The sequence below is a fragment of the Protopterus annectens genome, chromosome 13.part0 (assembly GCF_019279795.1).
Source record: "Protopterus annectens isolate FY-2018-M chromosome 13.part0, PAN1.0, whole genome shotgun sequence".
NCBI classification, from domain to species: domain Eukaryota; kingdom Metazoa; phylum Chordata; order Ceratodontiformes; family Protopteridae; genus Protopterus; species Protopterus annectens.
In genome coordinates this window covers 130,348,669-130,371,693 of record NC_056747.1, presented here as the reverse complement: position 1 = coordinate 130,371,693, position 23,025 = coordinate 130,348,669, and the positions used below count along the sequence as shown (strand labels likewise).

The following is a 23,025-nucleotide window of genomic DNA, read 5'->3' as shown; positions in this document are numbered from 1 at the left end:
TAACATTGTATCATAAGTTGTGAGGCTAACACCCTCTAACAGTTAACATTGTAACATAAGTTGTAGGGCCAGCACTCCTTTGTGTAACAGTTAACATTGTAACATAAGTTGTAAGGCTAGCACCCTCTATGTAACAGTTAACATTGTATCATAAGTTGTAGGACCAGCACCCTCTGTGAAATAGTTAACATTGTAACATAAGTTGTAGGACCAGCACCCTCTGTGTAACAGTTAATATTGCAACATAAGTTTTAAGGCTAGCACTCTCTGTGTAACATTTAACATTGTAACATAAGTTGAAGAACCAGCATCCTGTCAGTAATGGTTAATATTGTAACATAAGTTGTAGAACCAGCACCCTGTCAGTAATGGTTAATAATGTAACAGTTAACATTGTAACATAAGTTGTAGGGCCAGCACTCTCTTTGTAACAGTTAAAATTGTAACATAAGTTGTAGAATGAGCACCCTGTTGGTACAGTTAATATTGTAACAGTTAACATTGTATCATAAGTTGTAGGACCAGCACCCTCTGTATAACAGTTGACATTGTAACATAAGTTCTAAGGCCAGCACTCTCTATGTAACAGTTAACATTGTATCATAAGTTGTAGGACCAGCACCCTATGTTAAATGTTACACAGAGGGTGCTGTCCCTACAACCTGTGTTACAATGTCTACTATTACACAGAGGGTGCTGACCCTACAACCTGTGTTACAATGTCAACTTTTACACAGTGTGTGCTGGCCCTACAACCTATGTTACAATGTTATACAATAAAACAACAAATAATTCCACTGAACGTGTGATGCACAGACCTTTACTGGATACTTCTTGGGGTTCCACAGACTGGGATACAGTGGACAATCAGTATCCACCTTTACCCCAGGGACAAAGCCCCTAATATTGAATGAGTAACTTTTGGAATAGAAAATGGGTAGCAGATATTGAGCGGAGCCCGGGGATGGGTTTTGAGACCAATTCAAAACCAACAATTATCCAGGGGCTTATCAACAACATAACAAGAGGACTAAACGGAACTGACTGTTTTTTGGACTTTAATACAAATGGTGAGACCAATAGTGTTGTAAATCTTTCTAATATTCCATTAAATGATATTTCATTACATGTGTTAAACAAGGGTTTAAAGTTTGTACCCAGGCCTTTACCTAGACTTTACATGTTGAAAACAGAGGTATTTAGTATGTGCAATAAGTTTCATTTGATGAATTTTTTCTCTAAAACTACTCATAACAATTTTGATTCCAGTGAATTTAATATTTCAGATGTTAATATTTTAGAAGATGACACGACTGATTCTGTGGATAGTTTCTACACATGTGCATCAGATTCAGAGGTTCATAATGGTTATTTCCATTTGGATACTACTAATGTCAAATATTCTAGTGATTTCATACCACCGTATGAACATGAAGGTGCACTGCAATTTTCTTCTATGGCAACCTTTTCTTTAGAACCGGCTTATATATTTTATGCAAAGATAAAGACTTGGTTACATACAATTTGTATAAAATTGATTGGAAAGTTTTGAAAGCATTAGAGGAACAAAATGAACTTATTTTTAAGCCTTCTGGTAAAGGTAACCAGCTGCTAGTAATGCATGTTAAGCAATATGTTAAAATGTGTTTAGACCATCTTGGGAATGAAAATGTGTAAAGTAAAGTATTATTACAAGAATATTTAGCTGCCAGGGAAATGTTATTATCTAAAGGCTTTAGATTAGGTTATTTTACCAAATTAGATGTAGAAAAAAGCAACCCAGAGTTATTAAGGGCCAGTATTTTGGAACAAGTTATCATTAATACTGGTGATTTAAATGTTAAAACTAGGTTGCTATATAAAGAAAGTATTTATATTTTAAAATATGGCACTTTAAGCCCTTCAGGGTTAAACTCAGAATGCACATGGATACTTTTAATTTAATTGATGTTATTAGCCTTAGTTTAATGTTTTATTATATAATTGTTTAATTTAATGATTATCAATGAATTTATTTTAAGTGTATATATACTTGGCTTTAGTTCTTGAATTTTGTACTCCTGGAAGGCATTTCTACCGAAACGCTAGAGAGAGAAGTGAAGTGTTCATTAAATCAAGCTTTTACCTGCACTGGATTGCGTGGATCTGGCTTTTTTGTTGTTTTATTGTTGTGCATTGTTTGGTGAGTTGATTTTCTATGTTACAATGTTAACTGTTACGCAGAGGGTGCTGGCTCTACAACCTATGTTACAGTGTTAACTGTTACACAGAGGGTGCTGGCCCTATAACTTGTGTTACAATGTTAGCTGTTACACAGAGGGTGCTGGCCCTACAACCTGTGTTACAATGCCTACTACTACACAGAGGGTGTTGGCCCTACAACCTGTGTTACAATGTCTACTATTACACAGAGGGTGCTGGCCCTACAACCTGTGTTACAATGTTAGCTATTACACAGAGGGTGCTGGCCCTACAACCTGTGTTACAATGCTTACTATTACACAGAGGGTGTTGGCCCTACAACATGTGTTACAATGTCTACTATTACACAGAGGGTGCTGGCCCTACAACCTGTGTTACAATGTTAGCTGTTGCACAGAGGGTGCTGGCCCTACCACCTATGTTACAGTGTTAACTGTTGCACAGAGAGTGCTGGCCCTACAACCTGTGTTACAATGTCAACTATTACACAGAGGGTGCTGGGCCTACCACCTATGTTACAGTGTTAACTGTTACACAGAGGGTGCTGGGCCTACAATTTGTGTTACAATGTTAACTGTTATACAGAGGGTGCTGGCCCTATATCTTACATTATAATGGTTTGGGGAGCATGGCTAGGCTTGTAAGGACCCTAGTAGTCATTAGCCTGGGAACAACCTATGTGCTTGCTTTACGTTGGCAAAAACACATTGAATGCAAATAAAGAAAAAGTGTGTTTTGCAGGAGGCCACCTTCCATGTGAGGGGCTGTGCCTCCTACACCCCATGGAAATGGTACATACTAACTCTGAGATCACACAATCCCAGGGGAAAGGGCATATATCCCTACCCCAGGGACTGCTGTTCTCAATAGCTGTCATTCATTTACATATGTTGAACAGGCCACCTTCCATGTGAGGGGCTGTGCCTCCTACACCCCATGGAAATGGTACATACTAACTCTGAGATCACACAGTCCCAGGGGAAAGGGCATATACCCCTACCTCAGGGACTGCTGTTCTCAATAGCTGTCACTCATTTACATATGTTGAACAACTTGGGTTGACAGTACACAGGACAACCATACAAATTTTGACTAACTCCAGCCATCCAATATATAATATGTATAAACTTTGTTTTTTATTATTTATTACTTTGTTTTTATATCTGTACAGATGTATAACTATAACTATCTATAGATATAGATATGTATAGATATGGGAGTACTCCCTGTAGTCATATGTTTGTATTACTATAATTTCAGCAGAAATGATCGAATACTTATATGCTCGCTTCTGCTGGCATTACTTTGTGGAAGGTTGCAGATCAACAGGGAGTGGAAAGTTTCCATTTCCCTACTGTTGTACAATATTGGAGATGGTATATATAATTAGCAAGTGTGGTGCTGAAGATGGCCTGCCCATCCTGCAAAAACATGAGTTTTTTTTTGCTGTTTTAACTTGCTATTCTTTGGGATTGATGAGTTCAAACCAAAACCCAACAGTACAACATACCCTAAAACATTTTTGCAGGGGAGCAAGCCCCCCTGCACCCCCCATCTGGGGGGCTGCACCTCCCACATCCCCTGCTAATTATATATACCAACTCTGAGGTTGCACTACAGTGATAGAAAGGGTATATTTCCCAATTATCGCTGTACTGCGATGTCCTTTTAAAATGAAGGAAGCTTCGTGTTACCTCCTTCAGTGAAATGAACTTCGGCATACTGATCTTTCGTTTAAGTGGTCTTTCAGATTTCTGGTCTCGTTGATTTAAAATTCGGACTAGTGAAATTTTAGAGATGTAACTAGGACCCATATACATATATATATATATATATATATATATATATATATATATATATATATATATATATATACATACACACACACACAATTGTCTCATGTAAGAATGAAGCAAAAAGATTGATCTTTTTAGAGCAAACACAACTTGTCACAACAAACCAAAACACTATACTCACGGGTCACCTCAGGCAAACAGCTCAAAATTCATCATCATCAGTTCCCTTTTTTCTATGTGGAATCATGGTGATATGTGAATTGTTGCCACCTGTCTCAGTTCATTGTCACTCTTCTACCTCATGAATGACTGCTGGAGGTCTTCTGTCATTAAATCTATCTGTTCTCATTTGCCTTGGCTTCTTCTCTCTCTCTCTTCCAAATCCTCTTCACTAAATCATCTTCTGTGCTTCTTCACATGTGCTTGAACCACTGTAATCTTTTCTATTTGACCTTCTCTGATCCTAGAGCTATTGGAGGATTCTTCTGTCACACACTTCCTATGATACTCTGGGGTTGTTGGCTGTATCCCCTCTGATTCTAGCACTGACCTCCTCATTCAGACTTCCTTTCTGCTCACCCACCTCTCCATACACCTGAAGCTGTTAACCTGTTCCACTATTCTCCCTTCTACCTCAGTTTTCAATGTCTCATGTGTCGGGTGGGTGGGGCACTTCAACAAGGCCATATGGTTGGTAAGTGCACATATTGCTATTCCTAGAGTCCATGAACATCCAGTCACATGAATATAAGTAGTAGACCATTCATAATGGTGTTTGCTGTTGTCTGATACAGGTGATGCGGCATATGTCTTGAAGTCATGGCTAAAGACCCCCTTTCACTGCCCCCATATAGAGGCAGAGATAGTGTTCAACACTATAATTGGCACAGCATGGAACACTGTTAGACATCAGATCTCTCAAATGTCCATATTTTAGAAGAACATACCTATTTTCAGGTCTGATTTTGCCCTGCACATGATATACCTTTTTGAGGGTACCTCCCTATTTTCAGGCTTGATTTACCCCTTCACACAATTTTCTGAATCCATCTCATCATATGTGATTTTTTGAAATTGTCTGTTACGCAGGAAAACCACACTACATGACCAGCATGCTAGTGGCATCAATAATTTAAAGGAAGGGCATATATCTTTTATATCCCTTTTTCAGAAACAAAAACAAATGACCTCTTGTGGCAGAATACAGTTCATTAAAGTCTACTGCTTTTACACTGTCCCTTTGATAATGTGCATATATTTTTCATACTTTTTGTCATTCTGTTTTTAAATCAGTTTGTGAGTAATGTCTCTCTCATTCCTATTGGAAACAGGAAGAGTTTTGTGCTGCATGGTATTCAAATTTTATGCTAATTAGATGTCCAGATTTTTGGCTGGGTGCACCTAATTTTGCAGGGCTTTTCTACCTATTTTGAGTGTCTGCAGGTTGAGAGGTGCTCAAACATGATCATCTTTGACATGGTTTGATTAGCATTTATCTCTGTTGTTATCCTAGTGATCTTGCTCTGTATTTTTAACAATCACATCATGGAATAACTGAGCGTCAAACACAAGCATTCATCATTGCTACTCTCCCCAGTGGGTCTATATTAGAACCGTGAAAGTCCGTTTAAGCAAATACATAAACATTGACACATATTGCACAAACTGCGAGTACATCGAACTCCCGAAACCTCGAAATTCAAAATCTCAAATCAGCATAGTTGGCCCGTCTGCAGTGTAGCTCCGTAAGGTAAGTGTGCGATAGTTACGGACCTTAGGGATAGGGTGCGGGTTAAGGTAAGTGCATAGATAGTAATGTATGTAAGGTTTAGTGTAGGGTTAGAAGTAGGGTTTTGTTAAGTGTATGTATATGGTTTATTTATTTTGTTTGGGTGGGTAGTATGTAGCGAGCGGTGGGGTTGGCCAACTATGCTGGTTTGAGATTTTTAATTTTACGGTTTCAGGCATTTGGTGTACTTGCAGTTTGCGCAATATGTGTTGACATTTACGTATTCGCTTAAACAGGCTTTCACAGTTCTAATATAGACCCTCCCCAGTGACACTTCAAAAGTTTTCAGCCATTGTATTCTGCTAGTGTTTCTGCTGGTAACCATTTGAAATGCCAGGACCCACTTTACTGAGTCCCATAATGTTGAGAATGAATGGCAATAAAATGTACTTAAATATAAGTTTGAAATGGCCATTTCATGGAACATTCCTTTTTCTCCAAGGTATGGTGATCTTGGAGTTAGTATATGTAAGATCAGGGCATGTTGAGGGCTTGTCCCCACATTAAGAGGTAAAGGGACTATATAGTGGTTTTACACCTCTGCAAAAGCATCTTTAAAGGAAGAGTGATGCTCAATATTCAGTCTCCTGCAGTTTCAGCATTTCCTTTTGGCATGTTTGCACTGGCTGTTACTAGTGATGAAATTTTAATCGACAGACATTTCTGCTGCCTGTGCACCATATGTGGGACTTACAAGGATGTGATGTCCTTTGCTAAACACAGGTGATGCAGGAGGTTCATCTCATGCTATCACAGTCCCCTCAGCAATGAAGGAGGGGGGATCCCCCCACTGTTAGGGTTGATGGCAATGCCACTGTGCCCTCTGTCTCTACATCACCGTGAAACTCTCGTTTTATCGATCTGAAAACTGAAATGCTTTATAAACATTTAGGGCCTCTTCTTCCAAGACATGCAGAAACAATATACTATACCTTTTCAGGATTCTCAGATATTCCACTCACAGCCAGTAATAAATCCAGTTTCTGAATCGCCACATTCCAGTTCTTGGAATTATTAATCTGTAGTCAAAACCTTCCTGGTGGCAGCAGTTATACAATTTCTTGAAATAAAGATTAATCCTGATACCATGACATTTGTTGCACCCAGCATGTTCAGATAACAAGAATGACACAAAATGCATGTGGCCAGCTTCATCAGCAGTGCAGGAAATTCAGGAACACTGATGGAGACTGAAGGCACCATTTCCATTACATCTAAACAAATTATCACTGTCATAGTTTGAATGCAAAATGAAACATAATCCCCCCATAAACTGTTTCCTGCACTCCTGGATTATACTTGCCTGTCATTCCTACCTCAGATATTTATTTATTTATTTATGTACTTATCTGATATCTGTTGACTGTGATATTTCTGACTGGTCAGATGCCTTTTTCAGTGGAGGCCGAAGGAGAAAAGCTCCAAAAGATACATACATGATATAATATGACAAAAGAAATGAAGCATAACAGTAATCACATACAATTATTTCCTATACATAATCACAGTACAATTGCTTACAGATATATACCATGAAGTAAGTTCAGAATAAAATATAGCATCACTTCAGGGCAAGACACCCTGTAGTATAGCCTATTTTTTGAATAAGTGTAGGATTAAAATAAAGTTATTTTTATTTTATTAAGATATGACTCACTCTCTTTCTTTCAGCTTTGTAGGTCAGCAGCCAATACACTAGTCATGTTTCCATCCCATAACTCTCTCCAAGATCCTTGCAAAGCTGTATCAATAAAAATATTTGGGCTACTTAGTGACACAACCCTTAGCTCACCTTCACTGCTTGCCAGGGCTCAGCAGAGTGAGAGCTTTACCAGAAAGGCTCATCCAGACTCTGCTACACTTTGCTGTGAAGGAAAGGTTAGTTTGCTTTTATTTTTTGTATTGCTTTATTGCCTTTCTATATTTTGAATACTGTGGTTTGTTTACTTTACCTTGTGTTTTACTTGTATTATACTTTAACAGCATATTAAAACTTCAAAAGAGACCACAGCTCTGTCTCTTCTGAGTCAGGCAGAATCCCCCCCCTCCCACCCAGTTACAGTTGTCTTGTTAAATACCACTGTCTTTCTAGTTGCCTGCCTCTTATGTTAATCTGACCATATATCTCATTTCCTCTCTACTTTCACTGGCTTGTGTGAGTAATCACAAAATCATCATTTTTTAAATCCCTCCCCTTCAACTATTTAAATTTATTGGCCATCCTACATTATTTCATAGTACCAGAATACAAAAGTGACCACCCCTTTCAACCCATCTTGCTGTTTTAAAAATAGTAACTCTCCACTAAACCTTAACTTTTTAAACAGGTAAAACTTAAGTTACCTACTTTCACATCTAACTTCTCTAGTGCACACTGCAGTGTGCATTTTTTTTCATCTTACCTTTAAGCATCCCTGTGACTAGCACTTTCTCTAATACCTGCTGGAAAGCACTAGGAAGCCTTAAATTGATACAAGCACTCAACTCTACTTGTTAATGAGAAATTAATAGTAGGCACTAACGCACTAAACAGCCTATAATTGCAAAGTACCTTGCTAAGGTAAGGGAAAACAGCTACTGTACTTTACAAAAAAAAAAAAAAAAAGCACCAAACCAGGCATGTCCAAGGGTCAGCTTCCGGTGATTTCTCCTGTCCACCTGGTGAATCTGGGCATACTGGGGCAATGCAGCAATTGCCTCATGTACACAGACAACCATCTCCTCCTACCACCCAACACTACAACCTGTGAGAGATGCACTTACATAGCCAAAATGGAAGCAAAGCTCTCTCCACCCAAGATTGTGCTAGACAGTCAAGAGGAGAAGGTTAACAACCACACTACACCTCAAGCAACACATAGCCCTTCTAAACCCACACCACCAACACCCACATATAGCAACACTAGATCCACATATGCAGAGTCCCTTAACTGTAACCTGCCCAAGCACCAAGGACCTCTGAAGTTGAAACTCAAACAAACACCAATCACAACCAATGTGTCACATAGTTCACAACACCAGTGTACCACCCATCAACAGCCCTAAGGCAAGACAATGTACCTAACACTTTAGTCATAGGTGACTCTATAGTCCGGCACACTGATGTCCCTTTCACCAGTTTGAACAATGAGAAAATTACAGTCAGCTGCCTGTCAGGTACCAGGATCCACCACATAACACATGCACTCAAGTCACTCCACAACAAGTACAGATATGACTCTGTCATTGTCCATGTTGGAGTGAATGACTTGAGACATACCTCCCTGGACTACATGAAACGAGACATGGAAGAGCTCTCGGATCATGTGGCCCAGGCAGGTATGACCCTAGCCCTGAGTAGCATCCTGCCTTCACCCAGAATGATACCACAATATAAGGACAAAATTATTGACTTCAACAATTAGCTAAGCTTCTGGTGTCATTCAAAGGGGATCCAGTATCTGCCTGTCTGGGACGACATGATTGACAGACCACAATGCTTTGCCAGAGATGGTCTGCACCTGTCACCCCTGGGATTCAGGTTACTGGCTAAGGCTCTTGCCACCCCTATAGTGCCTTTTTTAGGCAAAGTTCAAAGGACAAAACCACCACTGTAACAGGTACAAGCATGCAAAATCTGAAGGTAATGCTACTCAATGCTTGAAGTCTAAACCTCAAAATGCACTCTCTCGAGGCACTCCTAAAAATGGAGAACATCGATATCTGTGCAGTAACTGAGACCTGGTTCAAGGCTCCAGAGAGCACCCCTGCAATACCAGGCTACAACTCTTACCACACGTTTCAGCCACCAAACCTGGACCGAAACACTAAAGGTGGAGGAGTGTCAATATTCACCAAGGATATTCACACCACCAGGTTAGTTGCCCAACACAATGTGTCTGAAATTCTCCAGGTTCAACTAACACTAGGTAAGACTGCAATCCAAATTGTAGCTTGCTACAGATCCTCCACCATACCCCAAGATTCTCACTACACCTTTCTAAACATACTGGAAAATATTAAGATAGAACCAAACACCCTAATACTGGGTGATTTTAACTACCCTGCCATTAACTGGGAAAACTACTCATGTACCAACACCTTTGCCCAATGGTACTTGGAATTCATAAATTCCAACACCCTGGATCACCTAATCCATACTCCCACCAGGGGCTCCAATATCCTAGACCTGGTCATTACCAACATGGGAAATCGATGCTCCACACCTATGGTCAGCCCCTCGTTAGTCAGGTCTGACCATAAGCTAATCACCCTTAACATCCACATCCCACCCCCACCCCCCCAGTAAGGAAACCTCCATAAAAAACTTCTCCAAAGCCAACTTCATGCTACACAAGTCAGAAGTGACAAACGTCATGACACCCATGCAGATGGGAACTGAAAGTTCAACTGCTGAATCCTACACTAAGGCACTGTACAAGCACATCCACTCATGCATGAATTGTGCCATCCCAAATAGAACAAAGATGCTCTCATCCAAAAAAGGAAGCCAATCTGGTGGTCCCCTGCCATAAACAAACTTTACAATAAAAGGAAGAAACTGAAGCAGAAAAGAGGAAAATCCCAGGATGCAAAAAACTCCCTTACCAGCCTCAGTAAGAAACTGAGATCCCTCATAAAATCCTCCAAAGCTAGTTACGAAAATAAAATTGCCAAAGATTCCAAAGACAACCACAAGGCATTCTATAACTATGTCAAGAATCTAAATGGCAATGCTCAGATCTGCTCTGAGCTAAAACAGAATGGCATTAAATATACTGATCCCAAGGATATTGCCAATATCCTGGCAGATCGATTCAGTGCCACCTTCACCCCCTTCTCACCCCCTAAATGGCCCATCTCAATACCGGAAGATTGCCAAATTCCAGTAATAATGGCCACACGGGTAAAAAACACACTCTCCAAAGCTAAGAATACAGCATCCATGGGACCAGATGACATCCCGGGCTGTGTACTACATAAACTACAATATGAACTGGCACCTCACCTAAGTGTCATGTTTAATCATAGCCTCACCTCAGGTTTCGTGCCCACTGAGTGGTGCAGAGCTACAGTTATCCTACTCCACAAGGGGGGATCCACCTTGGATCTCGGAAACTACCGTCCCATCAGTCTGACAAGCCTTATCTGCAAGGCCATGGAGCATATTATCATGGAAGACATTGGCAACCTTCAAACACTGGACCCCACCCAATTTGGGTTCGTGAAGGGCCGATCTTGTCTCCTGAACCTGATTGACTTCTTTGAATCAGTCTCCAGAGCCATGGACAAGGGTAAGGTGGTCCACACAGCCTATCTAGACCTTGCCAAGGCCTTTGACACCATCCCTAACTCTGGAATCATAGATAAACTTACTAAGCTGGGCATTAATCCCTACGTCACCCAATGGGTTGCTAACTGGCTTACTGATAGAACCCACACTGTAAAAGTAGCCGACTCCAAATCCAGTTCCAGACAAGTGACAAGTGGAGTACCTCAGGGTTCAGTCCTGGGACCACTCTTGTTTGGCATCTACTTCTCTGAAGTACAGGCCAACACTAAGGGACTCTGGCTAACAAAGTTCGCAGATGACTGCAAACTGGGAGCCATTATTAAATCCCCAAATGATGTGGATACTCTACAAAAGGGCCTTACAGAAACAGATGCTTGGTGCCAGAGCCATGGGCTCAAGCTCAATGCCAAGAAATGTATAGTTATCCCCTTTGGGAAAAAACATGTATCCATGAATTACCATATAGGTGGTAGTACACTAAACACCAAAAGTGTGATAAGAGACTTAGGGACACAGGTGGACAGTGGTCTCACCTTCGATAACCACATCGCCACAACAGTCAGGAAATCCTTCTATGTGGCACACCTCATCACTAAGGGCTTTTCATCCAGAAAAAAGGAGGTCATTGTCCCACTGTAGTCATCCCTCATTAGGCCCATTATAGAATACAACACCCCGTTTGGTATGTACCTCTCAAGACATCTGCAACAACTGGAAAGGCCGCAGAAATACCTCACTAAAAGAATCATAGCCCTAGAGCAGATGCCCTACGCTGACCACCTTAAAAAACTCCAGCTATACTCTGTCGTATATCATCGACTCAGAGGCGATCTCTGCTTAACATACAAGGCCATGTCAAACCCAGAGCTGTTGGACATGCTACACTTAAAGAAATCCCAATCCCTCAGAGACACATGCTCCAGGGATCTAAACCTTGTCATCACAATAAACAAAACATGCTGGAGGGATAGGTTCCTGACCCAGAGACTCCCCAGACCCTGGAATAGATTGCCTATACATGTCAAGCAGAGTGCCTCTTTGGCCCTCTTCAAATGGAACCTTGACGATTGGATGGGAGAAAGGAAATTAACCCCGGGGATCACGTCAGTCGCCCTGTTAGACAGGGGTCCAGGGAAGTAAATAGTATGGGAAGAAATAGCCAGGAAATTGTTATGGCTAGGCTTGCATAGGCCCTAGGGCTGATAGTCTAGTACCAACCTATGAACCTAAGTTTGTTAGAGCAGGTTACTCAATCACAATAGTCAAATGACAGCTGAGGGAATCAAACTCACCACAAGAGCTACCGCTCACAAACTTAACACCTTATACCAACTGCCAGATAAAGAATAGATCATGCACTATATATAACTTACTACAGCTGTATGACATCATTTTAAACAATTTCTTTCAAAATTCGCATTACTTGATAAACACATTTGTGGTGGCAGGGAGTAGAGTAACAGGATATGCTGCAGTCTACATAGTATAAAGTTATGTGTGTTGTCTATGATCCGTGCTGTTTGTTAGCTATTGTCTGTTTCATATGCTCTTTCACTACTAAAATCAGTTAGTTTAGTTGTAAAATGAGAATGGTACCATACGTTTATTCCATTCTAAGAGACAAACATTAATTTTCTTATTTTTTTCTTTCATATTATTTATTTTTAAATAAACTTTTATTAATTTCAACATAAACACGTTCCATTTTAAATCTCTTCTTTGAATGTGATATGATTGATTGTCTGTTTTACTTTTGGATTACTGGGGTTATTGTGCAAGTTAAGTGTTGTTTATAGAACAGAGTTAGTTGAGCATGCCACCAGCATCAGTAAAGTACCAACTAGGGTCTAGTGTCTCTTATCAGATAAGTGACTCCCTACACTGTCTTTATACCAAAAGTCTAATACACCACTGCTGCAATGAATGTATTATTTATTTGCTAAACAGATGAATGAAATGCTACGGAGCACCATTTCTGGTGATTAATCAAACCAAATGTAACAAGATACAGCAATACAGTGACAGAAATGGGCAGGTCAGCACAGCGGTTTTGAGCTTATTTAAGACTGATAGTCATGATTTGTGGAGTGGAGTGGCCACTGAAGAAATTTGTACATGGGGAAATCACCCACCCCATGCAGGGAGCTATACCCCAACCCCCACCCTTATGTATAGGGCTATACCTCAATCCCCACCCTCATGCAGAGTGCTACATCCTTGTACCATTTATTAGAGATAAAACTGAGGCAGTCAAACTATTCAATTGATCAGACTCATCCAAGCTTGCTTTTATTAGTTTTTTGTTGAGGAAGTAAACATAGTTCAGAGAATGAATGCAAATATAAGTCAGAGAAAAGGGATGTATTGACTGTTTGATGCAGTTTAATGACTAGATAAAGCAGGAAAATTTCATATTATAATCTGAAAAGCAACATAAAATAAACAATGGTTCTGTACCAGGGATTTAAACTAAAATGTTCGAAGAAGGCACTCATATTTGAATGTTTTTCAAGTCAAAGGATGAATGAGTTGGGTAGATTCTAGGGCAAAATAGTTTCACATTGCTATTAGCTCCATACCTAACCGAGTAAGGCAGGCTGACTCAGGGCAATCAAGGAGCAACATACCCTTCGGAGGGGCTTTCACAGTGACATTGCATTGAAATGCATACTTGTTCTTTTACTGGTAACCATTTAGTTCCTTTAAGAGTAATGTGGGGGGGAGCTGCTTCTGAGATGAGACTCATGACTCAACAGATTTTATTAAGAAATATCTGAAGGTGAGAAAGACTGCCCCAGGAGGTGTAAACAGTGATGCAAAGCCCATACTCGGGTTAGGCAGTGAATGCCATTTTCACAAACACTGCTCTGGATTCCAACTAACCTTACAGTAGGCACCTGTGCACCTTTCTGTTTCAGGCAAAGTCATCCCACAAGATTGTTAACAGGTCAGCAGATAAACTCACAAGCAATATTTAACATAATTGGTATGGTAAACTTTAACACACTTTCTAAAGATATGTAGTCTGAATCTAGTTTTAATAAAAATAAACTGCTCTACAGAAAAGGCTGCATATTTACCCCATTCAAGCATATCCGTGTGCCCATATTACACAGAGTGTAGTTGGGTTTCGGAGCAGCTGCCGGACAGTTTGGAGCCATACCACTGCAAAAGCTCTTCAGGGCACACTCTGACTCCCTTTGGCACATTTGACTGGAAGGTTTAAAGTCACACTCATGACTGCAACATACGCCTTGGCTAGGGCTGCAAGATAAAGAAAAGATCTGTATCTCAACTTAAAATGACAGTGCAAATGCAGGTATTGTTTTCAGATTTAACATTATATATTGGTAAATTAATGATCACTGCTATTAGTTCTTCAACTATCACATTCTTCTTTGACATTTTATAAGTATCTATTACATTATTCCCCCTTTAAACTACTTGCAGTTCTGCTTGCATGTGTTTTGCCAGGAACACTCTCCAGTGATGATGTTTATTTACAGGATGCCAGTTGGGACATTGTGCAATGGAAATGCAAAATAATATATAATGTATACCAGAATACGATTGATGATAAAAATGGAGGATCATAGCACAGACACATGCACATGCCATTTGTTTGGGATTACAAGGTGTCTAACACCTCAGATAGCAGTCCTGCAGGAATTAATGATGGGCTGTTGATTATACTGCCTTCCTACCTGTGTGTTATATATTCTTCTCAAGGATATTGTGCCTCTGCAAATTAAGAACGCTGACACACTTGGCTACAGTCTGTGCTAACTAATGGTGAACACTGCATGATAACTAACTTTGAAAGAGACTCTTATTTTTGGTTTAAAAAGTGATCACTTTTAAAAGATTAAACTTATTAATAGTCAAGTTGTTGCTCAAAGGAAACTAGCCATGAAAATGCCATTCCAGGACTATGTTACCATTTTATTCACCCTAACCAAACAAAATGGCTAGAATTGCTGCATATGGGGCTATGAGTAGATTGAAATGAGCAAGACTGTGATCTTATTTTCTGAAGTTGAGCAGTTATTATTCTGCCATTGCAGCACTAATGTATTTTTATGAAGCAAGTTGGAAAACAATTACTGTGGCTAGTGTTTGAATGAAACAAGGTTGAAAGACATTATTGTGACCATTGTTGTTTTATCACAATCATTCAAAAAGTGAGTATTATTTCTGGGTATGGGGGCTGTCTGTGGATGACAGTGACTGAACCTATTGTCATTTGCTGCCATTAAACAGTCATTTTTCTGGCTTTGCAGTGTGAGTGTGCATTTGTGTGATACCATTGGAGTACTTTACTGTAGTCATTTTTAAAATCAAATCAGAGAGCTGAGGTATACACAGCCAATAAAGTGGCAGTAAGTGATGAGTATGGGGCCTGTCTGTGGATGAAATGACTGTGTGTGTTTGTGTGTGTGTGTTTGTGTGTGTGTGTGTGTGTGTGTGTGTGTGTGTATGACTACTGGGCTACCTAATAGCAATAGTTGAGAGCAGTTAAAGAAACAGCATGTTAGTACTGAAGCACAAGGATAACTGGAAAAAACAAACAATTCCAGACAAGTGTGAATACACTTATAATTTCAACTTACAAAACTGACTGAAATATAAGGTAGCAAACACATAATACCTATAGGATCATAGGAGTTTACTAGGCTATTAACTCGGTGGTCATTACAAGCCTAGCCATTTCATCCCAATGTAATATCATAGATACACTAGCCCATACCCAGGATTGCATTTAGTAATGACTGCCCATGTCCAGGAGGGTTGTAGGCACTATCCCAGTAAGAATGTACAGTGCCCAATCAACTTGTCCAGGTTCTTTCTGAACAGTGTCATAGTGGTGGTCTGTTTTACATGAATTGGTAGCCTATTCCAAAGATGCAGCAGTTGCTGGGACAACAAATCTGTCCCTCCAGCATGTCCTATTTAAGTCACAGGTCATATTTAGTTCCCTGGAACAGGTAGTCCTAGTCCAGTTTGATTTACGGATGTGCAGTAAGTTCATTAGGTTTGAGTCTGAGATAAATCTGTAAGCCAGGCATAAGTCTCCCCTTTGAAGTCTATATGATACAGAGTATAGTGACAGGGACTTTAGTTGGTCTGTGGAAGGCACGTGCTGGAGTCCCTTGATCTTCTTTGCTAGAAACATCTGAGGTCTCTGCAATTGCTGCAGGTGCTTTGTATGGTACATGCTGAATGGGGCATTATACTCAATTATGGGCCTAATTAGTGCTGAGTATAGAGTAGTTATAACCTTCTTTGCTCTCAAGGCGATGCCTTTACTAATCAAATGTGCTATGTAGAAAGCCTTCCTTACTACAGTAGACACATGGTGGTCAAATTTAAGTCGCGGTCAACCTGTGATCCTAGATCCCTTACCACTTCATAGGTACTTTGGGTATTGTGATTTGATAGTGTGCAGGGACGTTGTTTTGACAAAGGGAATGATGGTGCGTATCTTTGCATTCAGTTTAAGACCATGACTGAGACATCAGTCATTGGTCTGCGTAAGACCCTTGTGGAGTATACTGACATAATTTGGGGATTCGATAATTGCATCTAGTTTGCAGTCGTTTCCAAACTTGGTCAGCTACAACCCCTTAGTTTTGGACTGAACTTCTGAGAAGTATATACCAAACAGTAGGGGAACCAGCACTGACCCTTGTGGCACACTGCTGGTGACAGGTCTGCTGGTTGATGTGGAATCACCCACTTTGATAGTGTGTGTCTGGTTTCTGAGCCAGTTGGCAAACCATCTTACAATAAAGGGGGTTACATTCAGTTTGCTAAGTTTATCGGTAATGCCAGAGTGTGGGATTGTGTTGAAAACCTTTGCCAAGTCGAGGTTTGATGTGTGCATAGATTTGTCCTTGTCAATGGCCCTGGTCACATTTTTGAAGAAATCCACCAGATTTAACAGGCAGGATATGCCCTTGACAAAGCCAAATTGGGTTGGATCCAGGGTTTGGAGTTCACTTATGTCCATAATGATATGCTCCATGGCCTTACAGATGAGGCTGATCAGGCTTATGGGTCTGTAATTTCCTGGGTCTGTTGCTAGGCCACCTTTGTAGAGGGGAATAACTGCTGCTGTTCTCCATTCCATAGGAACAAAGCCTGTGGTTAGGCTTTGACTGAAAAGGGTACTTAATGGTGATGCTAGTTCATGTTTTAGCCTGTTTAGAAGACAGCCTGTGATGCCATTTGGTCCCATAGAGGCTTTGTTTTTTGCGCTGGACAAGGCTTTAATGACCTGCTCTTCAGGGGGTTGTGACAAGGTTTGTGATAATTTTAGCAGGGATAAGTTAGTGAAATTTTCACCAAACATATCTGCTAGCAGATTTGCTATCACTGTGGCATCAGTGTGTGTGTGATACCATTGGTCACTAGTTCTGCACATGCTTGGTTCTTACCTTTTAGGCTATGTACATAGCTGTAAAAGGCCATATGGTTATTCTTGGTTGTGCTTGCTAGGTTTTTCTCAAATATGCCCTTAGAGGATTTGCCATGTTGTCTTATTTGCCTGTTGAGGCTGAGGAGGATGTTTTTTCCATTGCTGGGGCCTTGCTTTTGCCTTCCTGGACAGGAACCTTTTTGTGTTTATTGTAAGGTTTGTTGATGCTATATGTCCGCCATGGCAACTTGTTTTTACTTGGGGATTTTCTCTGAAACAGCTGTGTCTCTACACTTATACAAGTGATTGTACAGGGCTTTAGTTTAAGCTTCGGTGTAGTTGCCACTTCCAGCTGGGGGTGGGACTAGGGGGGTACAGTTTGCCTTGGTGAAGTTTTTAGTTTTACTTCATATTTTTTACATCCTCTAAAGAGCACACACAGACAGACACACTCACACACATTATTTCAGTCTACATAATGCCCATGACTAATAGCAAAAGTGCCTTTTGAGAATGCCTGTAAACATTTACCATATGGGGTGAGTAAGCTTTCACTGGCCTATTCTCAGAAGCTCTCCGTATATGTCATTGCTAACAGCAGATACCTTCCATTTCTTCCTTGACAGTTTGTTTTTCAGGGGCTGCAATCTAAAGACTTCTAGGGTCAGACCACAGTACAGTTATCAGGGTTCAAGAATAAGTGGGAATAAATAATGCTGAATAAGTGGTTGAAGGGAATGCTTCTTTACATCTCAGAGAACTGGAAATATTCTACTTTTGCACTCAGCAATAACATGGTGTGGAGCAGTTGCACTTATATAACTCTGACATGGTGTGGAGAAGTTGCGCCTTTATAACTCTGACATGGTGTGGTGCAGTTGCACCTTTCTAACTCAGACATAGTGTGGTGCAGTTGCACCTTTCTAACTGTGACATGGTGTGGTGCAGTTGCACCTTTCTAACTCAGACACGGTGTGGAGAAGTTGCACTTTTATAACTCTGACATGCTGTGGAGAAGTTGCACTTTTATAAGTCTGACATGGTGTGGAGAAAGTGCACTTTTATAAGTCTGACATGGTGTAGAGAAGTTGCACTTTTATAAGTCTGACATGTAGAGCAGTTGAACCTTTATAACTCTGACACAGTGTGGAGAAGTTGCACTTTTATAACTCTGATATGCTGTGGAGAAGTTGCACTTTTATAACTCTGACATGCTGTGGAGAAGTTGCACTTTTATAAGTCTGACACAGTGTGGAGAAGTTGCACTTTTATGTCTGACATGGTGTGGAGAAGTTGCACTTTTATGTCTGACATGGTGTGGAGAAGTTGCACTTTTATAAGTCTGACATGGTGTAGAGCAGTTGCACCTTCATACTTTGCAGCATACTTATACAATTATATCCAAAAAATTGAATCTCAAAACCAGTTTTGCAGATCAGTAAACTTGAATGAACAAAGCTGTAATGGAATAAATAATTCTATAAATGTATTTATTTCCTTGCATATTTTACCAGATTTACTACACATTTTGGGAGTATTTTACAATAAGGATGAAGAAAAAAAGGAAAATAAAGAAGTGTTATTGGCCTAAGAAATTTTCCTTCCAGTAGGAAGACATTTCTTCACAGATATTTAAACCATCATTAATGTTCTCTTATAATGCTACAAAAGGATAGCAAAATACAGCCAGCTACAGTCATGTGTTGCTACATTTTCACAAGCAGAGCTGAAATCACCAGTGCAATGCCATGCACTGCATGTTGTAAACTGCTGGAAAGGAACAGCAAGTTAAACTAGCATGCTTTGACTTATTCTGGGCATGGCCTCTACTCTGTCAATATTTATTCTGCTCACAAAGCCAAAGTAGGTATGCAGAAGTCACAGGAGCTCTCCATGATTTGAGAATCTTCATTACAGCTGGAACGATAGTCATAGTAAATAGTTTATTTTTATGCTCTTCATAATTCTGTGAGAATAACAGTAAAACACAGGCTATCAATTTAAATAAGCCTTGCAAGATCATCTTTTCAATCTCCTGTCACTGACCTTTTTTCGTTACAGGATACTCATTAAACCTGCACTTGTAATCATGCAGTTAGGGCATCTACTGCTACAGTCTGGTCAACAGTATGATAAATACAGTTGTACAAAGTGCACATCACACTATATTCTTGTTCTCACTGGCTTTATCCTATGTGTGACTATTACCACAAGTATTTCTGAGCAATGATTTAATAGATTATTTAATGGAACATCAGTCTTGCAGGGCCAGCAGCAGTTTAGATTTAACTGAAGAGAAACATCCAACAAAAAGAACATAAATTGCACTTAAAATTTGCCCCATCCTACTGTCCTTCAGACACTGCAGTAGAATTTAATTTATTCATCTGGCCACAGAACTGGCCCACTACTGCAGGTACTGACGAAAACTGGTGTACCACAAACTGGGACTTCTTGTCTGAGGAAAACTGGTGCACCACAAACTGGGACTTCTTGTCTGAGGAAAACTGGTGCACCACAAACTGGGACTTCTTGTCTGAGGAAAACTGGTGCACCACAAACTGAGACTTTTTGTCTGAGGAAAACTGGTGCACCACAAACTGAGACTTTTTGTCCAAGGAAAACTGGTGTACCACAAACTGGGACTTTTCGTTGGAGGAAAAGTGGTGCAACACAAACTGGGACTATTTGTCTGAGGAAAACTGGTGCACCACAAACTGGGACTTTTTCTCTGAGGAAAACTGGTATACCACAAACTGGGACTTTTTGTCTGAGGAAAACTGGTGCACCACAAACTGGGACTTTTTGTCCAAGGAAAACTGGTGTGCCACAAACTTGGACTTTTTGTCTCAGACACGACTTGTCTCAAATAATTTCTTACCACACAGTAATCTCAGATGTTAAATAGCTTGTACCAGTCAGTCCTCCAGTCATGACCAGTTTGGCACGTGTAGAGATTTGTAAAATAAATAAATAAATTATCACAGGTGTCTTTTCTGAGATGGTCAGCCAAGTTTATCTCTGGATTCCTATCAAGAATATAAATGAACTGATGCCCATACAATTACACGTCTGCATAGTTCATCACCTATACTTCCTGACCCCATTTCCTGATTCACAGTTTAGTCAATGACCATTTTGCACTTGCACGTTCCACATGTCAGGAATATTTAATGATCCTGGATAAGGAAAATGACAGAAGGAACCACAGTGAGGCAATTCACTAAAAGCAGTTCCTATGGTTAACATCAAGATAAAAAGTGTCAGGAGATTACCAGAATATACAACTGGACAAATGGAGTTAGCTTGTCTCTACTGGATACCCTCTTCATTATAGATGAACATATCTCTGAATTTTCTAAGTTTCCTACTATATTATTGAATAGACATGCCCCTGTTAGAGTAACGTGAGCCAAAGTTAAAACCTTTCCCTGGATAAGTATTATATTCAAGCATGCTCTGATGGAAAAGGACATGTTTGGCACTATATAAACATGAAGGAGATGAACTTTCTAGAAACAAATACAGGAAGTTACTTTAAAGTGTTGACAAGCTTATCTGCAATTTAAAATAATAATAATAATAATAATAGGTTCATAGGTTCATAGGTTTATGCTAGGCTATCTGCCCTAAGGCATTTATAAGCCTAGCCCAAATTATTGTGGCTTACGCCACCCCTTATATGAAAAAATACTGTGCCCATTAGTTTGTTGTGCCTCTGTCCAGCAGTGACCCAGAGATGATTCCGGGTAAACCTCGATCTCCCATCCACAGGTCTAGATTTCTCTTGAACAGAGTCAGCGAGGTGCTCTGCCTCACATGGACGGGATTTTATTCCACAGCATAGGAGTCTCTGAGTGATAAATCTATCCCTCCAGCATGTCCTATTTATATCCGCTTGCTCTAGTGGTTTTGGTGGATTTGGATTTTAAGGTGGAGCATGTCCATTAATTCCGGGTTGGACATGGCCTTGTATGTCAGGCACATGTCACCTCTGAGCAGATGGTATGCGACTGAATAGAGCTGGAGTTTCTTCAATCTGGCAGCATACGACAGATTTTGGTTATCCTTTTGGTGAGGAACTTTTGGGTCTCTCCAATTGCTGCAGATGTCGGGTGAGATACATCCCGAATGGGGCATTGTACTCGATCATTGGTCTGATAAGTGAAGAGTACAGGGGAACAATGACCTCACTAGATCTGGATGTGAATCCCTTCATGATCAGGTGGGCAATGTAGAAGGTCTTTCTAACCACTTTAGCAACGTGAGTGTCAAAAGAAAGGCCACTGTCAACCTGAGTCCCCAGGTCCCTGATAACCTCTTCTGTGCTTAGTGGATTGCCACCTATATGGTAGCTTGGGGTTACCTTGTTTTTGTTTAACTTCAGGCCATGGCTCTGGCACCAGCTATGTGTTTCCGTGAGTCCCTTCTGAAGGATATCTGTGTCCGATGCACTTTCCACTATGGCCCAGTTTGCAGTCATCTGCAAACTTTAGTCCTCCCATGTTGGCCTGTACTTCTGAGAAGTAGATGCCAAACAATACTGTGGGACACCACTTGTGACCGGCTTGGAGTCTGACACAGCGCCAGCAACTCTAACCCTGTGGGTTCTGTCCTTAAGCCAGTTTGCAACCCATCTTGTGACATATGGGTTTACATTTAAGCTGGTAAGTTTTTCTACAATAGGTCAAGGTAGGCTGTATGGACTGCCTTTCCCTCATCAATGGCCTTGGTGACTATTCCAAGTTCAAAAGGCATGATCTTCCCTTGACAAAGCCAAACTGGGTTGGGTCCAATGTCTGCAAGTCCCCTATATCTTTGTTTATGAGCTCCATTATGATCCTCTCCATAGCTTTGCAGACTAGACTTGTTATTACCAGGGTCCGTGAGGCGCCACCTTTGTGAGTGGGACCACAGTTGCCGTATCCTGTGGTAAGGCTGAGATTAAACAGCTGCCTTATGTGGGTTTAATTCCTCATTTGGGGACACCATCCGGTCCCATTGATGCTGTGTTTTTAGCTTTAGAGAGCAGCCATTTGAGATGTCCTCCTTTAGGGGAGAGGGGGAAGTTTGCACTGAACCTGTCTGCCAGTATGTTGGCAATGTCTGTGGGTTCAGTGATTTTTGTATCATTTTGGACTAATTCTGAGCATATCTGTGAGTTTCCACCCAGGTTCCTAACATAGCTGAAAAAGGCCTTATGATTGTCCTTTGAATCCATGGCAATTTTTCTCTCAAAATTGGCCTTAGTTGATTTTATGAGTGTTTTTACTAATAATGATCAGGGTGACTTATTTTGTTCTATCATGTAATAGCTTTCTCCTCTTATTGTAAAGTTTGTTAATGGCTGGGGTCCACCGAAAGAGTCTTGGTTTTATTTGGGATTGCCTGATCCATGCAGTCCTGGAGGTGTTCATAGAAGGCATTTGTTAGTGTGAAGTTTGCTTTAGAGAAGTTCTTCACTATGGTCGTGAGATTAGTTTATGATCAGATCTCACCAATGATTTGTCCCCATGTTTGTGACAATGAGATCTAGTATATTTTCTCC

General features: G+C 40.4%; 1 protein-coding gene across 1 annotated transcript in view; it reads right to left on the bottom strand.

The window, feature by feature from the left end:
• LOC122817653 (disintegrin and metalloproteinase domain-containing protein 10-like) overlaps positions 1-23,025 on the bottom strand; it is a 1,242,151-nt gene that overhangs the window by 150,889 nt on the left and 1,068,237 nt on the right. The window contains exon 12 of the mRNA XM_044090715.1: positions 14,140-14,323. Coding sequence (XP_043946650.1) covers positions 14,140-14,323 — 184 coding nt within the window. The remainder of the gene's footprint in view (positions 1-14,139; positions 14,324-23,025) is intronic.